Source organism: Ranitomeya imitator, chromosome 5 (genome assembly GCF_032444005.1).
Source record: "Ranitomeya imitator isolate aRanImi1 chromosome 5, aRanImi1.pri, whole genome shotgun sequence".
Taxonomy (NCBI): Eukaryota; Metazoa; Chordata; class Amphibia; order Anura; family Dendrobatidae; genus Ranitomeya; species Ranitomeya imitator.
The window spans coordinates 180,557,257-180,577,039 of NC_091286.1; the positions used below are offsets into that span (position 1 = coordinate 180,557,257).

The following is a 19,783-nucleotide window of genomic DNA, read 5'->3' on the forward strand; positions in this document are numbered from 1 at the left end:
GAGTAAGACAGGCAAATTGGACTGATAAGCCTAGCAGGATAAGACCTGGAGCAGCAACTTCAGGATAATAGAAGTTGCCCAGGCGGCATCCAGGAGTGACTGAGATCCTTATATACCTCCAGCCTCCAGGTGATAGGCCGGGAGGAGGGGCAGTGAATAGGGAGGGGCTGACCCTTTAAGAAGCCAGAGAGCTCGCCTGCCTGCCCCCTATGCACTCCCTAGGAGAGGGAGAGAAAGGAGGAAGTGCAGCAGACATGGGAGCAAGAACCCGGGCAGCATGTCTGCAGGGACAGACCCCGGAGCGCCGGCGGACGACCGGAGCGTGACCCTGCTGGCTAAGGACAGGACCAGAAGAGGTAAGAGCAGGCGGGGAAGAGAAAGATGGCGCCCCGGACTGCGAGGTGGTGACAGTACCCCCCCTCCACGCTCCCCCGGGCGGCGACTGGCAAAGAACCGCCGTAGGAGACGAGGAGCATGGACGTTGCCCTCCGGCTCCCAGGACCTCTCCTCAGGACCAAACCCCTTCCAGTCGACCAGGTACCATGTGGCACGCCCTCTCTTCTTCACGTCCAGGATGGCACTGACCTCATACTCGTCATTGGCCGAAATCGGAGGAGGACGCTCTCCCGGATCCTGGGAGAAGCGGTTGAGGATCACAGGTTTGAGGAGGGAACGGTGGAAAGAATTATGTATTCGCAGAGAAGGAGGCAGTAGTAGCCGATAGCACACATCGTTGAGTCTCCGGGACACCTCGAACGCTCCGATGTACCGAGGTCCGAGCTTGAAGGAGGGCACCTTAAGCCGGACGTACTTGGCTGATAACCATACCTTGTCTCCCGGTTGAAACATTTGGGCATCAAGTCTTCTCTTGTCGGCATGGTCCTTCATGCGCTGGGATGCTTTCACAAGAGCCTCACGAGTCTTGTTCCAGATGTTGGCGAAGTCGCGAGCCACGGCCTCTGCTGCAGGATTGGGAGTCGCGATGTCCAAGGGAGTCGGGATCCTCGGGTGTTGCCCATATACAATAAAAAATGGAGTGTTACGAGAGGACTCACCAACATGATTATTGTACGAGAACTCCGCCCAAGGCAGTAGGGATGTCCAGTTGTCGTGGTGTGCGTTGACAAAGTGTCGTAGAAAACCTGCCAACACCTGGTTTACCCGTTCCACCTGTCCGTTAGACTGTGGATGATAAGCCGAAGAGAAGTCCAAGGCAATATCGAGTTTCCTGCAGAGAGACCGCCAGAATCGGGACACGAATTGTACTCCCCTATCGGAAACAATGTTGGAGGGTAACCCATGCAACCGGAGGATATGTTGAACAAACAACTCGGCCAGCTTGGGTGCCGAAGGAAGACCAGGCAGAGAAACGAAGTGACTCATCTTGGAAAATCTGTCCACCACGACCCAGATGACAGTATTCTCGGAGGATGCAGGGAGATCCGTGATGAAGTCCATCGCAATGTGTTGCCATGGTTTTGATGGTATAGGCAAGGGCAAGAGTTGACCGGTGGGAAGCCGTTTGGGGGTCTTGTTGCGGGCACAGGAATAACAGGCTGAGACGTAGTCTGACACCTCTTGACGCATCCCAGGCCACCAGTAGTACCGACCGATCAACTGTAGAGTCTTTGTCAGACCTGCGTGGCCGGCTAGTAAGGAGGAATGTCCCCAGCGAAGGATGCGTTCTCGACTCAGTTCGGGCACCAGCGTCTTACCAGGAGGTACCTGCGACAGTCGAAGCAGTGCAACTATGATCACCTTGGATGGATCGATGATGGGACGAGGATCCTCCTCCTGATCGTTGGTAAGAAAAGACCGGGAGAGGGCGTCAGCCTTGATATTCTTATCTGCGGGACGAAAATGAAGACGGTAGTCAAACCGAGCAAAGAATAAAGACCAACGGGCCTGACGAGGATTGAGCCTCTGGGCAGACTGGAGATAGGCCAAGTTCTTGTGGTCGGTGTAGATCACCACCGGGTGCACCGCTCCCTCTAGGAGGTAACGCCATTCCCCAAGGCCATCTTGATGGCAAGCAACTCACGGTCACCAATGGAGTAATTCCGCTCACAGGGGTTAAAGGCCTTCGAAAAGAAGACGCAAGAGACCATGCGTCCGGATGCGGCTTTCTGCGTGAGGACGGCCCCGGCACCTGTGGAGGATGCGTCCACCTCCAGAAAGAACTGCTTCTCAGCGACGGGCCTGTGCAGGGCTGGTGCGGAGGAGAAGGCCCGTTTGAGTGCCTGGAAGGAACACTCGGCCTCTGGAGTCCATCCATTAGCAGGTATTCCCTTGCGTGTGAGTGCTGTGAGAGGTTTGACCAGATCCGAGAAGTGCTGGATAAACTGCCGGGAGTAGTTGGCGAATCCTACGAACCGCTGGATGGCTTTGATCCCGACCGGCCGAGGCCAGTTCATGATGGCCGACACGTTGTTAGGATCCATCTCCAGCCCAGAGTCAGAGACGATGTATCCAAGGAACGGCAGAGAAGACCGCTCGAAGAGGCATTTCTCATACTTGGCATACAAGCGGTTCTCCCGTAATCGAAGGAGAACTCGTCGGACGTCTCTTCTGTGTGTGGGTAGGTCTGGGGAGAAAACCAAGATGTCATCCAGGTATACCACTACACATACGTACAGCATGTCATGGAAGACGTTGTTCACGAACTCCTGGAAAACGGCTGGTGCATTGCACAGTCCGAAGGGCATCACCCGGTACTCGAAGTGACCATCACGGGTGTTGAAGGCGGTTTTCCACTCGTCACCGGCCCGGATGCGGACAAGGTTGTAAGCCCCTCGCAGGTCCAGCTTGGTGAAGATCCGGGCTCCCCGGAGCCGATCGAAGAGTTCTGGAATAAGAGGCAGTGGGTACTTATTCTTTACCGTGATAGCGTTTAATCCGCGGTAGTCAATGCAAGGACGCAAGGACCTGTCCTTCTTTTTCACGAAGAAGAACCCGGCTCCCACAGGGGATGTGGACCTCTGGATGAATCCCCGGGCCAAACTGTCTGTGACGTATTCTGACATCGCCTGAGTCTCAGCATGGGACAGAGGGTAGATTCGTCCTGTAGGAAAAGAAGCACCTGGAACCAAATCGATGGGACAATCATAAGGCCTGTGCGGGGGCAAGACCTCTGCTTCTCGTTTATCGAAGACATCCGCAAATGCCCAGTAGGCCTCCGGAAGTCCGGGCAAGGACGTAGGTGAGGGAGGCAAACGGATAGGCCGGATGGACAGCAGGCAACGGCTATGGCAGGCCGAACCCCAACGCAGGACCTCCCCACTTCGCCAGTCTATGACTGGCTCATGCGTACGCAGCCATGGCAGACCGAGCATGAAAGGCGGAGAGAGAGTGGGTAGCACGTAAAAGGCAATCCTCTCAGCATGGAGAGCTCCGATCTGAAGCTCCACCTCACTGGTAATGCCCTCAACGGAATCTAGTAGGGGTCTCCCGTCTATGGTGGTGATGATGCGGGGATGCTGCAGGGGGTGTATAGGAATGCCGAGGCGGAGAGCCATGTCTCGCTGAATAAAGTTACCTGCAGATCCCGAGTCCAAATACGCTAACTCTGAGAATCGCCTGTCACCGACTTTCACCTGTATGGAAACAGTTAACGGTAGAGAGGTATCACTCTCACCTAGGATGGCCTCTCTTACCTGTCCTAGGTGGAGGAGTTTTCCGGTCTTCTGGGACATTGCCGGCGGAAATGGTTGGAGCCACCACAATAGAGACACAACCTCCGGGCGACTCTCTCCTCACGCTCCCGGGGACTCAGCCGGAGACGATCCACCTCCATGGGTTCGGGTGCTTCAGCAGAAGAAGCGTTACCTGGTAACAGGGGCCTCTGAAAAGAGGGTGCCAATCGAGGTGGTCTTTTCTCCTGGGTTCTCTCCTTGGTGCGTTCTTGTAGGCGGCGATCTATCCGGACGGCAAGGGAGATGTATTCATCCAGTGTACCGGGAAGATCTCGTACGGCGAGCTCGTCCTTCAGGCGACTGGATAACCCTCTCCGGAAGACACCAATCAGGGGCTCGTCAGACCAGCGAAGCTCAGAAGCCAAAGTGCGAAACTGTATGGCGTATTGGCCAACCGACAGAGTACCTTGCTGTAAGTTGAACAACTCCTCCGTGGCAGAAGCCACCCGACCTGGCTCATCAAAGATCTTCCGGAAGGTGTCCAAGAAGGCCCGCAAATCAGATACAATGGGGTCCTCTCTCTCCAGTAGTGGGTTGAACCAGGCCAAGGCCTCGCCCTCCACGTGTGATGCCAGAAAGGCCACTTTCGCCACATCCGTAGGGTATTGATGAGGGAGAAGCCTGAAATGCAGCTGGCATTGGTTGATGAAACCCTTGCACATCTTTGGATCCCCAGAGTACCTGGTGGGTTTGCACAGGCGAGGGGAAGAGTAGACGCCTCCTACGGCACTGGGATCCAACACGGGTGCGGCAACCGGAGCAGAAGGAGATCGCTGTAGATTCGAAAGCCGCTCGTCCACAGACGTCATGTAACTCAGCATCTGGGTCTGAATCCGTCCTTGTTGATCCAACTCCTGATGGAGATCTGCAAGATGAGAGGAGAAAGATGCATCCACCCCCTGAGGGGAAGCTAGACGGGCCTCAAGGGTACGCATGAACGCAACTACCTGTTCCTGGCTCTGGCGGAGACTAGCGAGCTCCCTCTGAGCATCGAACCTGGCATCAGCGGGGTCCATGGCCTGGGCAAAATCTGTCACGCCCTACAGACGTGTCTATCGGGTGGACCCACTGGACCGCAAATACAGCGGTTACTGATACCAGGAAGGGAGAACCAGACCAGGAAAGCAGGTTCAAACACTTTATTGTACAGTAATAAAAACACTAGGGGAGACACCCCAAAGGAAGGCCACAGGGCCACAACACCAGAAAGCCTCTAAGGAGACCAAGGCTTGGAGTGACCCCTATACAGGGATTTCCCCTAGACCACCAATAGAGGGTCCGATGAGGCAGACACCTGTGTTAAACCGACCTAGGAGGTAGGAAGAAATGAATAAACAAAACAGGGCTGAATGTGGAACTTGGAAGCAGGAAGAAGACTGCAGGGAACCACACAGGATACTGGACTCAGGATGCTGTGGAGACCAGACTCGATCCTAGGGAAAAAAGGAACACAGAGTAAGACAGGCAAATTGGACTGATAAGCCTAGCAGGATAAGACCTGGAGCAGCAACTTCAGGATAATAGAAGTTGCCCAGGCGGCGTCCAGGAAAAAAGGAACACAGAGTAAGACAGGCAAATTGGACTGATAAGCCTAGCAGGATAAGACCTGGAGCAGCAACTTCAGGATAATAGAAGTTGCCCAGGCGGCGTCCAGGAGTGACTGAGATCCTTATATACCTCCAGCCTCCAGGTGATAGGCCGGGAGGAGGGGCAGTGAATAGGGAGGGGCTGACCCTTTAAGAAGCCAGAGAGCTCGCCTGCCTGCCCCCTATGCACTCCCTAGGAGAGGGAGAGAAAGGAGGAAGTGCAGCAGACATGGGAGCAAGAACCCGGGCAGCATGTCTGCAGGGACGGACCCCGGAGCGCCGGCGGACGACCGGAGCGTGACCCTGCTGGCTAAGGACAGGACCAGAAGAGGTAAGAGCAGGCGGGGAAGAGAAAGAAGGCGCCCCGGACTGCGAGGTGGTGACAGGAGCAGTATCTGCACGTCAGCATAGTAGCCCGCCTGTGAAACTAACTATACCGCCTGTGTATCTCAATTTTTACTGCATCTAACCCAGTTAATAGTTGTGGGCCTAGGAGCAGTGTCTGCACGTCAGCAGATTAGCCCACCTGTGAAACTAACTATACCACCTGTGTATCTCTATTTTTACTGCATCTAATCCAGTTAATATTTTTGGGCATAGGAGCAGTGTCTGCACGTCTGCAGAGTAGCTCGCCTGTGAAACTATCTATACCGCCTGTGTATCTCTATTTTTACTGCATCTAAACCAGTTAATAGTTTTGGGCCTAGGAGCAGTGTCTGCACGTCAGCAGAGTAGCCCGCCTATGAAACTAACTATACCGCCTGTGTATCTCTATTTTTACTGCATCTAAACCAGTTAATAGTTTTGGGCCTAGGAGCAGTGTCTGCATACCAGCAGAGTAGCCCGCCTGTGAAACTAACTACACCGCCTGTGTATCTAAATTTTTACTGCATCTAACCCAGTTAATAGTTTGGGGCCTATTACCACAGTTTGGCCACTCAGTTCTGCTCGGTTTTCATCCATCGGTTGTTGTGCCAACAACTACAGATACAGAGTTGCCAAATAGTTAAGCACTAAAATGAGTGGCAAAAGGCCTGCTGCTGGTGGAAAGGGGAATAGGCGTGTTGGAAAGGGAAAAAAGGTTGTGTCCGTGGGGTAAATGGGAAAGCAACAGTAACATCTGCAGAAGAAAGACCATCTTCCAGGCAAAGTAAGATGTTTACTTCTTTTCGTGGACAATCTGATATAATCCCTTTCTTACGACCATCGCTACAAGCATCGCCAAAAAATCCAGATGAGGCACAAAAGCAGCAGGTGCTTGAACGGATATCAAGTGCTCGTTCGAGTGGGCTCTCCTCCATGTCAACTTCAACATCAGAACTACTCCAGTCCTCAGAGTTGTTACCCCAATTGCTATTGCTTCCTCACAGCTCCCAAGTCTCCAGCCGCCCATCTGAGCTGTTTACGCATACTATAGCCTGGGAATCAGAGGTCTGCACCAGAGCTTCTGTGGATCCAGACGAGGAAATGATCTGCACCGATGCCCAGAATCTTTGTGAGTCAGATCCAGGCCCAGATGAAGAAGGTTCTGACTTAATGTAGACCCTCGTTCCCAAACTGTAACTCCTGTTGGTGGAGACAATGAGGAAGATGATGATAAGACTGAGATACCTGATTGGAATGAAAACTTGACTTTTCGGTCAGGGCAGGAAGAGGTTGGCTCTGAGGACGACGGGTGTGAGAACACACAGTATGATGATGACGAGGTTGTAGACCCCACTTACTGTCAACCCCCAGTCCGCCAGTCCAGGAGGTCAGCAGAGGAGGTTGAGGAGGATGCTAGTGACGAGTCTGATGATGAGCTAACGTTGCGCCTTCCTGGACAGAGATGGAGTACTGGAAGCACATCAACAACTGCATCCTCAACCCCAACTGTGCCTCAGACCCGAAGTCGTGGTGGCTCTTCAGGTCGCATGGGCTCTAAGCCTTGCATAGCCTGGGCATTTTTTGACATTGCAAAGGATGACCCAACTCATGTTGTCTGTAAGATTTGTCAACAAAATCTCAGTAGAGGACAAAAAATGACTAGCTTGAGTACTTCATGCATGAACCGTCACATGGATATGAGGCATAAGTTGCAGTGGGAAGATCATTGTGCTACAATGCGGCCTAGTGGGCCGGGTCAACCACCGTCTGCCCCCCTCAACTGCATCCACGTCCTCTTCATCCTCTGTTACTGTGGGGACAGCAGTCGCACATGGTTTTGGACACAGACCTTACATCTTTTTACCCGCAACAGCCAGTGTGATTGGCAGGTCGTCAGGACATTTGCAAGTGGAAACACCTGCTGTTGTTGAGCGCTCTCCGACATCGACACCACATTTTGATCAAGGCAACATAACATCTCCGCCTGCACCTTCCTCACAGACCAGCAGTTTGCCGGGGACACCCTACTCAACTCCGTCTAAGCACGGCAGCCAGCCCTCAGTCCCTCAGATGTGGACAAGTAAAAGACCATTCCCTTCTAGCCATGTCAAAGCTAAGAGGTTGAATTTCTCCATCTGCAAGCTGTTGGCTACAGAAATGCTGCCTTTCCGCCTGGTGGACACAGAGGATTTTCGAGACCTTATGTCTGTCGCAGTGCCCCAGTACCAGATGCCCAGTCGCCACTACTTCTCAAAGAAAGCTGTGCCTGCGCTACACCAGCATGTCGCACACAACATCACCACTTCCTTGAGAAACTCTGTGTGTGACAGGGTGCATTTCACCACAGACACTTGGACGAGTAGACATGAACAGGGGCGTTACATGTCGGTGACTGGGCACTGGGTAGCTACGGTGACATCAGGAGAAGGGGCTGCTGTCCGAGTCTTGCCGTCCCCATGAGTTGCTCGTCGATCCTCTGTATCTAGAAGTTCCACCACTGCTTCTGCCTCCTCAACCTCCTCTCGGTCCTCCACCTGCACCCAAAGCCTTTCTGGTAATGCCACCCACGTTGAAACTGCGCAGAAGGAATCCTGCACACCTCCTCACTATGCTGTCACCAGGGCTCAATGGCATCAGGCAGGGTTTACATTGAAATGTGTGGGAAATGTGAGTCACACAGCTGAGGAGTTGTGGTCAGCTCTGGAGACCGAGTTCCATCAATGGTTGTCTCCACTCAACCTGCTGCCAGGGAAGGCTGTGTGCGACAATGCTGCAAACCTGGGTGAGGCCCTTCGCCGGGGCAATGTCACACACATGCCTTGTATGGCTCACGTTTTGAACCTGGTTGTCCAGCAATTTTTATCCCACAATCCCGGACTAGATGGGCTTCTGCAGAGGGCACAGTCACTGTGTGCTCACTTTCGCTGTTCGCATCCCGCAGCTCAACGACTTACATCTCTACCGAAGTCGTTGGGCCTGCCAGTTCACCGGCTGAAATGCGATGTGCCCACACGGTGGAATTCAACTCTGCACATGTTGCAACGACTGTGGCAGCACCGACGAGCCCTGATGCAATACGTTATGACGTATAGCCTGGACCAACGAGATCAAGAGGTGGGGCAAATCACGCTGCAGGAGTGGTCTCAGATCAGGGACCTATGCACCTTTCTGCACAGTTTTGAAATAGCAACGAAGATGTTTAGTGCTGATGATGCCATTATCAGCATGACCATTCCGGTGATTTTCATGCTGGAGCACACCTTACACAGTGTTCGGAGTCAGGTGGTGGAACATGAAGAGGAGGAACAGGAGGAGTCGTATGCGGAAGGGATAATATCTCCAAGGTCAAGAAGGTTGGCAGCACCAAGGCGGCTGGCCTTGGAGGCTGGGGGAGAGGGATTACTGAGGGCGCATGGTAGCAGCCAAACTGTTGAGGAAGGTGCAGGAGGCGAGGAAGAAGTGGGGGACGAACTGGCGCTGGGCATGGAAGACTCATCAGATGAGGGAGACCTTGATCAAATTTCTGTTGTGCGAGGTTCGGGGGAGAGGGCAGATGAAGGAAGCATGATTCTCACCTCGCCACCACCAAGACAACAAGGACTTGGTTCTCCTGGATGCTCAAGACACATGAGTGCCTTCTTGCTGCACTAGCTGCAACATGACCCTCGGATTGTCAGAATCCGAAGTTATGCCGACTACTGGGTTGCCACGCTCTTAGATTCCCGGTACAAAAGCAAATTTGGTGAAATAATTCCTGCCATAGAAAGGGATTCACGCATGCAGGAGTATCAGCAGAGACTGTTACATAATCTAACATCTGCTTTTCCACAAAACACCAGTGGTGCTTGTAGTCAATCTCTGAGTTCTAACTTGCCAACCGTGGGACTATCGAGTCATCACTCAAACCGTAACAGTAACATCGTATCTGGTGGTAACAGCAATCTTTTCAAATCGTTTCAAGATTTTTTTAGACCATCCTTTGCAAGGCCACAGGAGACAAGAAGTCTGACGCACAGCCAACGCCTAGAGAGGATGGTACAAGAGTATCTCCAAGCTAACATCGATGCCATGACTGTGGAACTGGACCCTTGCTCATTTTGGGCTTCCAATCTTGAAAAATGGCCTGAGCTCACCACTCACGCCTTGGAGATCTTGCCATGCCCCGCAGCCAGCGTTCTCTCTGTATGTGTGTTCAGTTCTGCTGGTGGTGTGCTGACAGATAAGCGCACGCGGCTGTCCAGTGACAATGTAGACAGACTAACGTTCATCAAGATGAACAAATCCTGGATCCGCAAGGACTTTTCTACCCTTGTGTCATCTTGGGGAGACTAAAAGCTTGATGATTTTTGAAAATCACATCACCAACCGTTTTAATGAACTCTGGCGAAATTGATGCCACTTAAGTGGTGTCTGTGGCTTTTTTTTTGGAAAAAATGGAGACTCTTTATTTAGTCCCCTTGCTGAGTTTTACATGACATTGCCATCATCAATTCCAGGTGGGTGGGGTCATCTGCAGAGTTGTTTACGCATACTATGGCCTGGGATTCAGAGGTCTGCTCCAAAGCTTCAGTGTCTGCTAGTCAGCAGAGAAGCCCAGCCACGCACCGCCTGTTTACCTAAGTACTATTTTTAACGGCATCTGGCCCAGGAAATCCTTTTGGGCCTAGTAGAATTTGGTGCTACTCAGCAGTGCACTTCACCCATGAAGCAAGCTACACCGCCTGTTTACCTAACTACTATTTTGTAACGGCATCTAGCCCAGGAAATCCTTTTGGGCCTAGTAGAATTTGGTGCTACTCAGCAGCGTACTTCACCCTTGAAGCAAGTTACACCGCCTGTTTACCTAACTACTATTTTGTAACGGCATCTAGCCCAGGGAATCCTTTTGGGCCTAGTAGAATTTGGTGCTACTCAGCAGCGTACCCCACCCATGAAGCAAGCTACATCGCCTGTTTACCTAACTACTATTTTGTAACGGCATCTAGCCCAGGAAATCCTTTTGGGCCTAGTAGAATTTAGTGCTACTCAGCAGCGTACCCCACCCATGAAGCAAGCTACACCGCCTGTTGATCTAATTACTAATTTTTAACTGCATCTAGCCCAGGAAATTGTTTTGTACCTAATATCATTTTGTGCTACTCAGCAGAGTACCTCACCCATGAAGCAACCAACACCGCCTGTTGACCTAATTACTAATTTTTAACTGCATCTAGCCCAGGAAATCATTTTGTACCTAATAGCATTTTGTGCTACTCAGCAGAGTACCCCACCCATGAAGCAAGCTACACCGCCTGTTTATCTAAGTATTATTTTTTAACGGCATCTAGCCCAGGAAATCTGTTTGAGCCTAGTAGAATTTAGTGCTATTCAGCAGCATACCCCACCCATGAAGCAAGCTACACCGCCTGTTTACCTAACTACTATTTTGTAATGGCATCTAGCCCAGGAAGTCCTTTTGGGCCTAGTAGAATTTAGTGCTACTCAGCAGCGTACCCCACCCATGAAGCAAGCTACACCGCCTGTTTACCTAAGTACTATTTTTTAACGGCATCTGGCCCCGAAAATCTTTTGGGCCTAGTATCAATTTCTGCTACTCAGCAGAGTACCCCACCCATGAAGCAAGCTACACCGCCTTCTTTCTTTCTCAATCTAACCCCTCGGCTCTGGGGTGTCCACTCTCCTTGTAGCTCTCTCCTTCTCACAGGTGGACTACTGCATGTTTTCACACTCTGGCAAATCTTTTGGGCCCAGACATAAGAAGTCGTTGAGGTAATGGATAATATGTGCTGCCTTACAAACGTCCATGCCGACACATTCGAGGAAGCAACTAAACGCCTCAAATAGTGAGCAGGATATGGAGCACCCCATGGGCAAACAGCAATCTATGTATTATGCTCCTTCACAGAAGCAGCCCAATGGGAGGACAATATTCGGAGGCACAGGTAGTAACCGGAACGCACCCTCAATGTCTGTTTTGGCCATTAGGGTGCCCCTTACCAACCTCTTGACCCGCCTGATTGCCTCGTCAAAGGAGGTACAGTACATAGTACCGTACTTGGTTCCGCGTCGATGTTGTCGTTTACTGACCTGCCCCTTGGATATGGCAAATGTTGGATTAGTCTGAATGTATTGGGTTCATTTTTTGGCACAACTTCCAACAGGGGGTACCACTACGTATTCTAAGGAAAGTGTTCTGAATGGACCCGCCGCCATTCTACCTAAAGATATTTCTTTTTTTATTTTTTTTGTCAAGACGTCTGGGTGTTGGTAGAGTGATTTTAGATTTTTACTCCATCCTTTCTTGATTTTAGAAGGGCATGACATGCCTATATCTCCTCCTCCTTTTACTCCTCCACCTCTTTTCTTTTCCCATGACTATATATTGTTGTGACTTTTCCATGTGTTTGTTGTGTCTTCTGAGCAGTTTGTCAGCTTTTGGACACCTTTTAAGGTGTTTTCTATGTGTTTGTATGTGTTTGTGTTTGTGTTTGCCTGCCATTGGTTTCAATTGGGTTCAACGGTGTTTGTCGAACGTTCGACGAACATTCGTCGAACAAGTCCCTGTTCGACAAACCGAACCGAACCCGAACTCTAGGGAGGTGGCTCAACACTAGTTGTGGGCTTCTATTTTTAGTCTGGGAAGGACCAAATATCCATGGGCCTTTGCTGCCTAAGAATACCAGCCCCCAGCTGTCTGCTCTAGATTAACTGGTTGTCAAAATGAGGGGGGACCCACGCCGTTTTTTAAAATTTATATCTAAATAATTAAAAAAAACAAATGCGGGGTCTCCCCTATTTTTACTAACTACCAAAAGATACACAGAATGCTGCAGGCTGATGTTAATAGGCTGAGAAGGGACCATGGACTAATAACATCAGACTAATAACATCAGCCCTCAGTCACCCCAGAAATGGTGTATCCATTAGTTGCACCAATTTTGGTGCTTAGCCTCGACTCTTCCCAATTGCCTCGGTGCGTTGGCAAGTGGGATAATCGTTTGGGAGTTGATGTCAGTTATTTTATGTCCGTTGACATCAAACCCAGGGGTTAGTAATGGAGAGACATCTATCACACACCCCCTTTACTAACCCCATAGTAAAAAGTAAGACACACACGTTATTTAATTAAAAAAAACTCCCTGACAAATGCCCTCTTTTTTCCATTTATTAACAAAAAATCAAAAATCAAAGTAATCCTCACCTGTTTACAGATAATTCATGCTAAGTTTCCATGACGTGCCTCAACTCTGCTACATCCAGTGTGTTGAGCTCCGTTCAGAGAACGCAGCTCTATACACTCGAGCTGCGGCAACCGCTGGGTGTCACGAGGCCTGACTGCTGTGAACTGAGTTGACATCAGTAAGGTTATCTCCCTTGACAGCGACCGATTCTTACAAGGGTAGTGCAGCTGTGAACTGAAATAAACATACTGTAAGGTCACCCAAGTTTATAGCAGCTGGTTCTCATGGAGCGCAGCGCCAGTGCTGGACTGATGAACAATCATGAGTCTGTCACTTGAGCTGCTGTGAGAGTTGGTAGCTGTGAACTCAGGTAGCATTGAAGATTACCAGCTTTCACACCCACTGGGTCTCCCGGCAGCTATAAGACCCGGAAACCTTAAAGGAGACTTTTAGGGAAATTTTAAGGTTACTGGAGTTTACAGCTGCAGGAGGCTGTAAATTAAGGTTACGTTGGGTGTGTATTTTACTGTACTTGTTAACCCCTTTCTGCCAATGGACGTACTATTCCGTCCATGTGGGGTGGGCCCTACTTCCCAAGGACGGAATAGTACGGGGGGAGCGCGGCCAATCGCGGCCGGGTGTCAGCTGCTTATCGCAGCCGACATCCGGCACTATGTGCCAGGAGCGGTCACGGACCGCCCCCGGCACACTAACCCCCGGCACACCGCGATCAGACATGATCGCGATGTGCCGGCGGTGCAGGGAAGCATTGCGCAGGGAGAGGGCTCCCTGCGGGCTTCCCTGAGACCCCCGGAGCAACGCGATGTGATTGCATTGCTCCGAGGGTCTCCTTTCTCCTTCCTCGCTGCAGGCCCCGGATCCAAGATGGCCGCGGCATCCGGGTCCTGCAGGGAGGGAGGTGGCTTACCAAGTGCCTGCTCAGAGCAGGCACTTGGTAACGCTGCAGCGCTCTGAGACAGATCAGTGATCTGACAGAGTGCTGTGCAAACTGTCAGATCACCTATCAGTGATGTCCCCCCCTGGGACAAAGTAAAAAAGTAAAAAAAAAAAATTCCAAATGTGTAAAAAAGAAAAAAAAAAATCCTAAATAATGAAAAAAAAAAATATTATTCCCATAAATACATTTCTTTATCTAAATAAAAAAACAAAAACAATAAAAGTACACATATTTAGTATCGCCGCGTCCGTAACGACCCGACCTATAAAACTGGCCCACTAGTTAACCCTTTCAGTAAACACTGTAAGAAAAAAAAAAACGAGGCAAAAAACAACGCTTTATTATCATACCGCCGATCAAAAAGACGGATATAAATAACAATGATACCGCTGAAAGCGTCATCTTGTCCTGCAAAAAACGAGCCACCAAACAGCATAATCAGCGAAAAAATAAAAAAGTTGTAGTCCTCAGAATAAAGCGTTGCAAAAATAATTATTTTTTCTATAAAATAGTTTTTATCGTATAAAAGCGCCAAAACATTAAAACAAATAAAAATGAGGTATCGCGGTAATCGTACTGACCTGAAGAATAAAACTGCTTTATCAATTTTACCAAACGCGGAACGGTATAAACGCCTCCCCCAAAAGAAATTCATGAATAGCTGGTTTTTGGTCATTCTGCCTCACAAAAATCGGAATAAAAAACGATCAAAAAATGTCACGTACCCGAAAATGTTACCAATAAAAACGTCAACTCGTCCTGCAAAAAACAAGACCTCACATGACTCAGTGGACTCAAATATGGAAAAATTATAGCTCTTAAAATGTGGTAACGCAAAAAATATTTTTTGCAATAAAAAGCGTCTTTCAGTGTGTGACGGCTGCCAATCATAATAATCCGCTAAAAAAACGCTATAAATAGTAAATAAAACCCCCCTTCATCACCCCCTTAGTTAGGGAAAAATAAAAAAAAATGTATTTATTTACATTTTCCCTTTAGGGTTAGGGCTAGGGTTAGGGTTAGGGCTAGGGTTAGGGTTAGGGCTAGGGTTAGGGTTAGGGCTAGGGTTAGGGTTGGGGCTAGGGTTATGGTAAGGGCTAGGGTTAGGGCTAGGGTTATGGTAAGGGCTAGGGTTAGGGTTAAGGCTACAGTTAGGGTTAAGGCTACAGTTAGGGTTAGGGGTAAAGTTAGGGTTAGGGTTTGGATTACATTTACGGTTGGGAATAGGGTTGGGATTAGGGTTAAGGGTGTGTCTGGGTTAGAGGTGTGGTTAGGGTTACCATTGGAATTAGGGTTAGGGGTGTGTTTTGATTAGGGTTTTAGTTATAATTGGGGGGTTTCCACTGTTTAGGCACATCAGGGGCTCTCAAAACGCGACATGGCGTCTGATCTCAATTCCAGTCAATTCTGCGTTGAAAAAGTAAAACAGGGCTCCTTCCCTTCCGAGCTTTCCCGTGTGCCCAAACAGGAGTTTACCCCAACATATAGGGTATCAGGGTACTCAGGACAAATTGGACAACAACTTTTGGGGTCCAATTTCTCCTGTTACCCTTGGGAAAATACAAAACTGGGGGCTAAAAAATAATTTTTGTGGGAAAAAAAAGGATTTTTTATTTTCACGGCTCTGCGTTATAAACTGTAGTGAAACACCTGGGGGCTCAAAGTTCTCACAACACATCTAGATAAGTTCCTTGGGGGGTCTAGTTTCCAATATGGGGTCACTTGTGGGGGGTTTCTACTGTTTAGGTACATTAGGGGCTCTGCAAACGCAATGTAACGCCTGCAGACCATTCCATCTAAGTCTGCATTCCAAATGGCGCTCCTTCCCTTCCGAGCCCCCCCATGCGCCCAAATGGTGGTTCCACCCCACATATGGGGTATCAGCGCAGTCAGGACAAATTGGACAACTATTGGGGTCCAATTTCTCCTGTTACCCTCGAGAAAATACAAAACTGGGGGCTAAACAATAATATTTGTGGGGAAAAAAATATTTTTTATTTTCACGGCTCTGCGTTATAAACTGTAGTGAAACACTTTGGGGCTCAAAGTTCTCACAACACATCTAGATAAATTCCTTTTGGGGTCTAGTTTCCAATATGGGGTCACTTGTGGGGGGTTTCTACTGTTTAGGTACATTAGGGGCTCTGCAAACGCAATGTGACGCCTGCAGACCATTCCATCTAAGTCTGTATTCTAAATGGCGCTCCTTCCCTTCCGAGCCCTCCCATGCGCCCAAACGGTGGTTCTCCCCCCCACATATGGGGTATCAGCGCACTCAGGACAAATTGCACAACAACTTTTGGGGTCCAATTTCTCCTGTTACCCTCGGGAAAATACAAAACTGGGGGCTAAACAATAATTTTTGTGGGAAAAAAATTTTGTTTTATTTTTACGGCTCTGCATTATAAACTTCTGTAAAGCTCTTGGTGGGTCAAAGTGCTCACCACACATCTAGATAAGTTCCTTAGGGGGTCAACTTTCCAAAATGGTGTCACTTGTGGGGGGTTTCAATGTTTAGGCACATCAGTGGCTCTCCAAATGCAACATGGCGTCCCATCTCAATTCCTGTCAATTTTGCATTGAAAAGTCAAACGGCGCTCCTTCCCTTCCGAGCTCTCCCATGCGCCCAAACAGTGGTTTACCCCCACATATGGGGTATCTGCGTACTCAGGACAAATTGTGCAACAACTTTTTAGTTCCAATTTCTTCTCTTACCATTGGGAAAATAAAAAATTGGGGGCAAAAAGATAATTTTTGTGAAAAAAAATGATTTTTTATTTTTACGGTTCTTCATTATAAACTTCTGTCAAGCACTTGGTGGGTCAAAGTGCTCACCACACCTCTAGATAAGTTCCTTAGGGGGTCTACTCTCCAAAATGGTGTCACTTGTGGGGGGTTTCAATGTTTAGGCACATCATTGGCTCTCCAAACGAAACATGGCGTCCCATCTCAATTCCTGTCAATTTTGCATTGAAAAGTCAAATGGCGCTCCTTCGCTTCCGAGCTCTGTCATGCGCCCAAACAGTGGTTTACCTCCACTTATGGGGTATCGGCGTACTCAGGACAAATTGTACAACAACGTTTGGGGTCCATTTTCTCCTGTAAACCTTGGTAAAATGAAACAAATTGGAGCTGAAGTAAATTTTTTGTGAAAAAAAGTTAAATGTTAATTTTTATTTAAACATTCCAAAAATTCCTGTGAAACACCTGAAGGGTTAATAAACTTCTTGAATGTGGTTTTGAGAACCTTGAGGGGTGAAGTTTTTAGAATGGTGTCACACTTGGGTATTTTCTATCATATAGACCCCTCAAAATGACTTCAAATGAGATGTGGTCCCTAAAATAAAATGGTGTTGTAAAAATGAGAAATTGCTGGTCAACTTTTAACCCTTATAACTCCCTAACAAAAAAAAATGTTGGTTCCAAAATTGTGCTGATGTAAAGTAGGCATGTGGGAAATGTTACTTATTAAGTATCTTGTGTGATATATCTCTGTGATTTAATTGCATAAAAATTCAAAGTTGGAAAATTGCGAAGTTTTCAAAATTTTCGCCAAATTTCCGTTTTTTTCACAAATAAACGCAGGTAATATCAAAGAAATTTTACCACTATCATGAAGTACAATATGTCACGAGAAAACAATGTCAGAATCACCAGGATCCGTTGAAGCGTTCCAGAGTTATAACCTCATAAAGGGACAGTGGTCAGAATTGTAAAAATTGGCCCGGTCCATAACGTGCAAACCACCCTTGGGGGTAAAGGGGTTAATAAATAAATACATGAAGAAAATGACTTTGGGTCCCCCCTATTGTTAATAACTGGGGGATAGTGTTATTAATTTGGGAAGTGGCCAATATCCATCAAGCTTCCCAGCCTACTAATACCAGCTCACAGCTGTCTGCGTAGCCTTTTCTGGTTATTAAAAAGGAGGACCCCCCAAAAATGATGTGGTGTCCCCCATATTTTTTATGAAAGCTAAACAGACAGCTGTGGGCTGATCTTAATAGGCTTTGAAGGTGCTGTGGATATTAGCCCCCTCCCAGTCTAATAATATCTATTAATATCAGTCCTCAGCTGCCTCAGAAATGGCATATCCATTACATTTGCCTATACTGGTCCTTAGCCTCGGCTCTCCCCACTTGCCCTGATATTTTGGCAAGTGGAGTAATGGTTTTGGGGTCGATGTCAGCTGTTTTAGGTCCACTGACATTAAGCCCAGAAGTTAGTAATGGACAGGCCTCTATAAAGACACCCCCATTGCTAACTCCGTAATCAAAACTAAAAAGGAAACACACAGAAACAAAGTCACTTAATTGAACAAAACACTCCCCAATAAATCAACTGTTTCCCATTTATTAACATGAAAATTAAGAATCAAAATAATCCTCAGCTGCCTGCCATTAATCCATAATGATGATGTCCGACGACGAACCCCAACTGTGTTACATCTGATTGCATTGCCGAGTGGTGACATGAAGGATGTCACCACCTCCATCATTGTTCTCCCCCTCCACCCCATCATTGTTCGCACCACCACCTCCATCATTGATTCTCCCCCATCATCCCCATCATTGCCTTCTCCTCCACTAACCACATCATTGCCCTCTCCATCACCTCCATTATTGCCTTCTCCCCCACCATTCCCATCATTGCCCTTTCCACCACCTCCATCATTGCCCTCTCCACCACCTACACACACACATACACACACACACACACAGTACCACTCACCTCTCTATATGTTCCCCCACAGCTACACACACACACACACTCACACGTACCCCACTCACCCCTCCACACGTTCGCCTGCAGCTGCAGACATACATACACACACATATACACGCTGACGTCATCCAGACGTGCTGCTGTGTCAGACAGGAAACATGGACAGGAAGCAGGATGGATCCCTGCAGCTCCGCTCCACTGCCATTTTCTCCTGCAGGCAGCAAAGCTGCATGGAATGCTCCTTGTCCACCGCACATGAGGGCAATCTGACCAGGGGCTCTCAGGAGCCTCATGGCCGGATAAACGGGCCAGGTTGCCCTCGGTGTTAGCCGCCCTGCAGGGGCCCCCCTCCGCCTCTTGGCCCCGGTACAGCAGCATTGGCTGCACATGTGGTATGTCCGCTCCTGTTGTAATGTATAGGAGAAAGTTTGCAATTCTTTCTTTTTGATTATTAGCATATGAGAAAATTACTTATTTAATCGCTGTATTATGAATAGGTATGTAACGCCATTGTGCTGTCAATGAATAGCAGCATTCTTGCTTTAGGAATAATATGTGGACACAATTTAATTAATAAGAATGTATTTTTCTTATTATTTTTATTCAGATTTGGGTATTGGCAAAATTATTCCTGTACAAGTAAACCACCTTAATATATGCAAGCCAAAGAGTAAGGATTCACTCATCTATCAACAAACTTTGGAGTTCATCATTGATGCATTGGAAATTGACCTTAAAAAGCAATGACAGGATGAAAAAAGTCTCAGTCTTTTATATTTATATCTCACACTTTTTTATGAAGTGACAGCTAATTGTAAAATGTATGCCTCCAATAATTGTACAATAATAAATTCATGATCGTTAATATTAGTTTTTTTGCATTTTTAAAGGGGTTATCTTATAAAGGCAAGTCCTATCCATGGAGAATAGAGGGTAGGTCAACAACTTAGACCAATCTATATTAGACAGAACAGAGAAGAAAAGTTTTGTCTTAAAAAAATGCATTGTCTTATTCCCTGAATCCTGGTTGCGGAGCTTACACAAGCAACTTTCCAATTACATCTGAAGTAACAAACCCCCTAGAATTTAAAAAATATCTGTTCAATACAAAGAAGAGAGGTGGTTTCCCTTTACTCAACATCCAAGTGTACTACGAAGCAAATAAATTCTAATTAACCCATTTCTGCGGCAATTCCGCAACTCCTGCCAAGGGTATATCGCATGAGAAATTGGCATGCGTATTCCCACTAAACACTAGCGTTTTGAAAACGTTTT

General features: G+C 48.2%; 1 protein-coding gene across 8 annotated transcripts in view; it reads left to right on the forward strand.

Annotated features, from left to right (window-relative positions):
- SERAC1 (serine active site containing 1) overlaps positions 1 to 19,378 on the forward strand; it is a 2,030,253-nt gene extending 2,010,875 nt beyond the window's left edge. For all 8 annotated transcript variants that reach the window (XM_069769365.1, XM_069769370.1, XM_069769372.1 and 5 more), the window contains one exon: positions 19,116 to 19,378. In XM_069769365.1, the coding sequence (XP_069625466.1) occupies positions 19,116 to 19,255 (140 nt within the window). In that variant the 3' untranslated portion in view covers positions 19,256 to 19,378. The remainder of the gene's footprint in view (positions 1 to 19,115) is intronic.
- Positions 19,379 to 19,783: the final 405 nt, after the last annotated feature.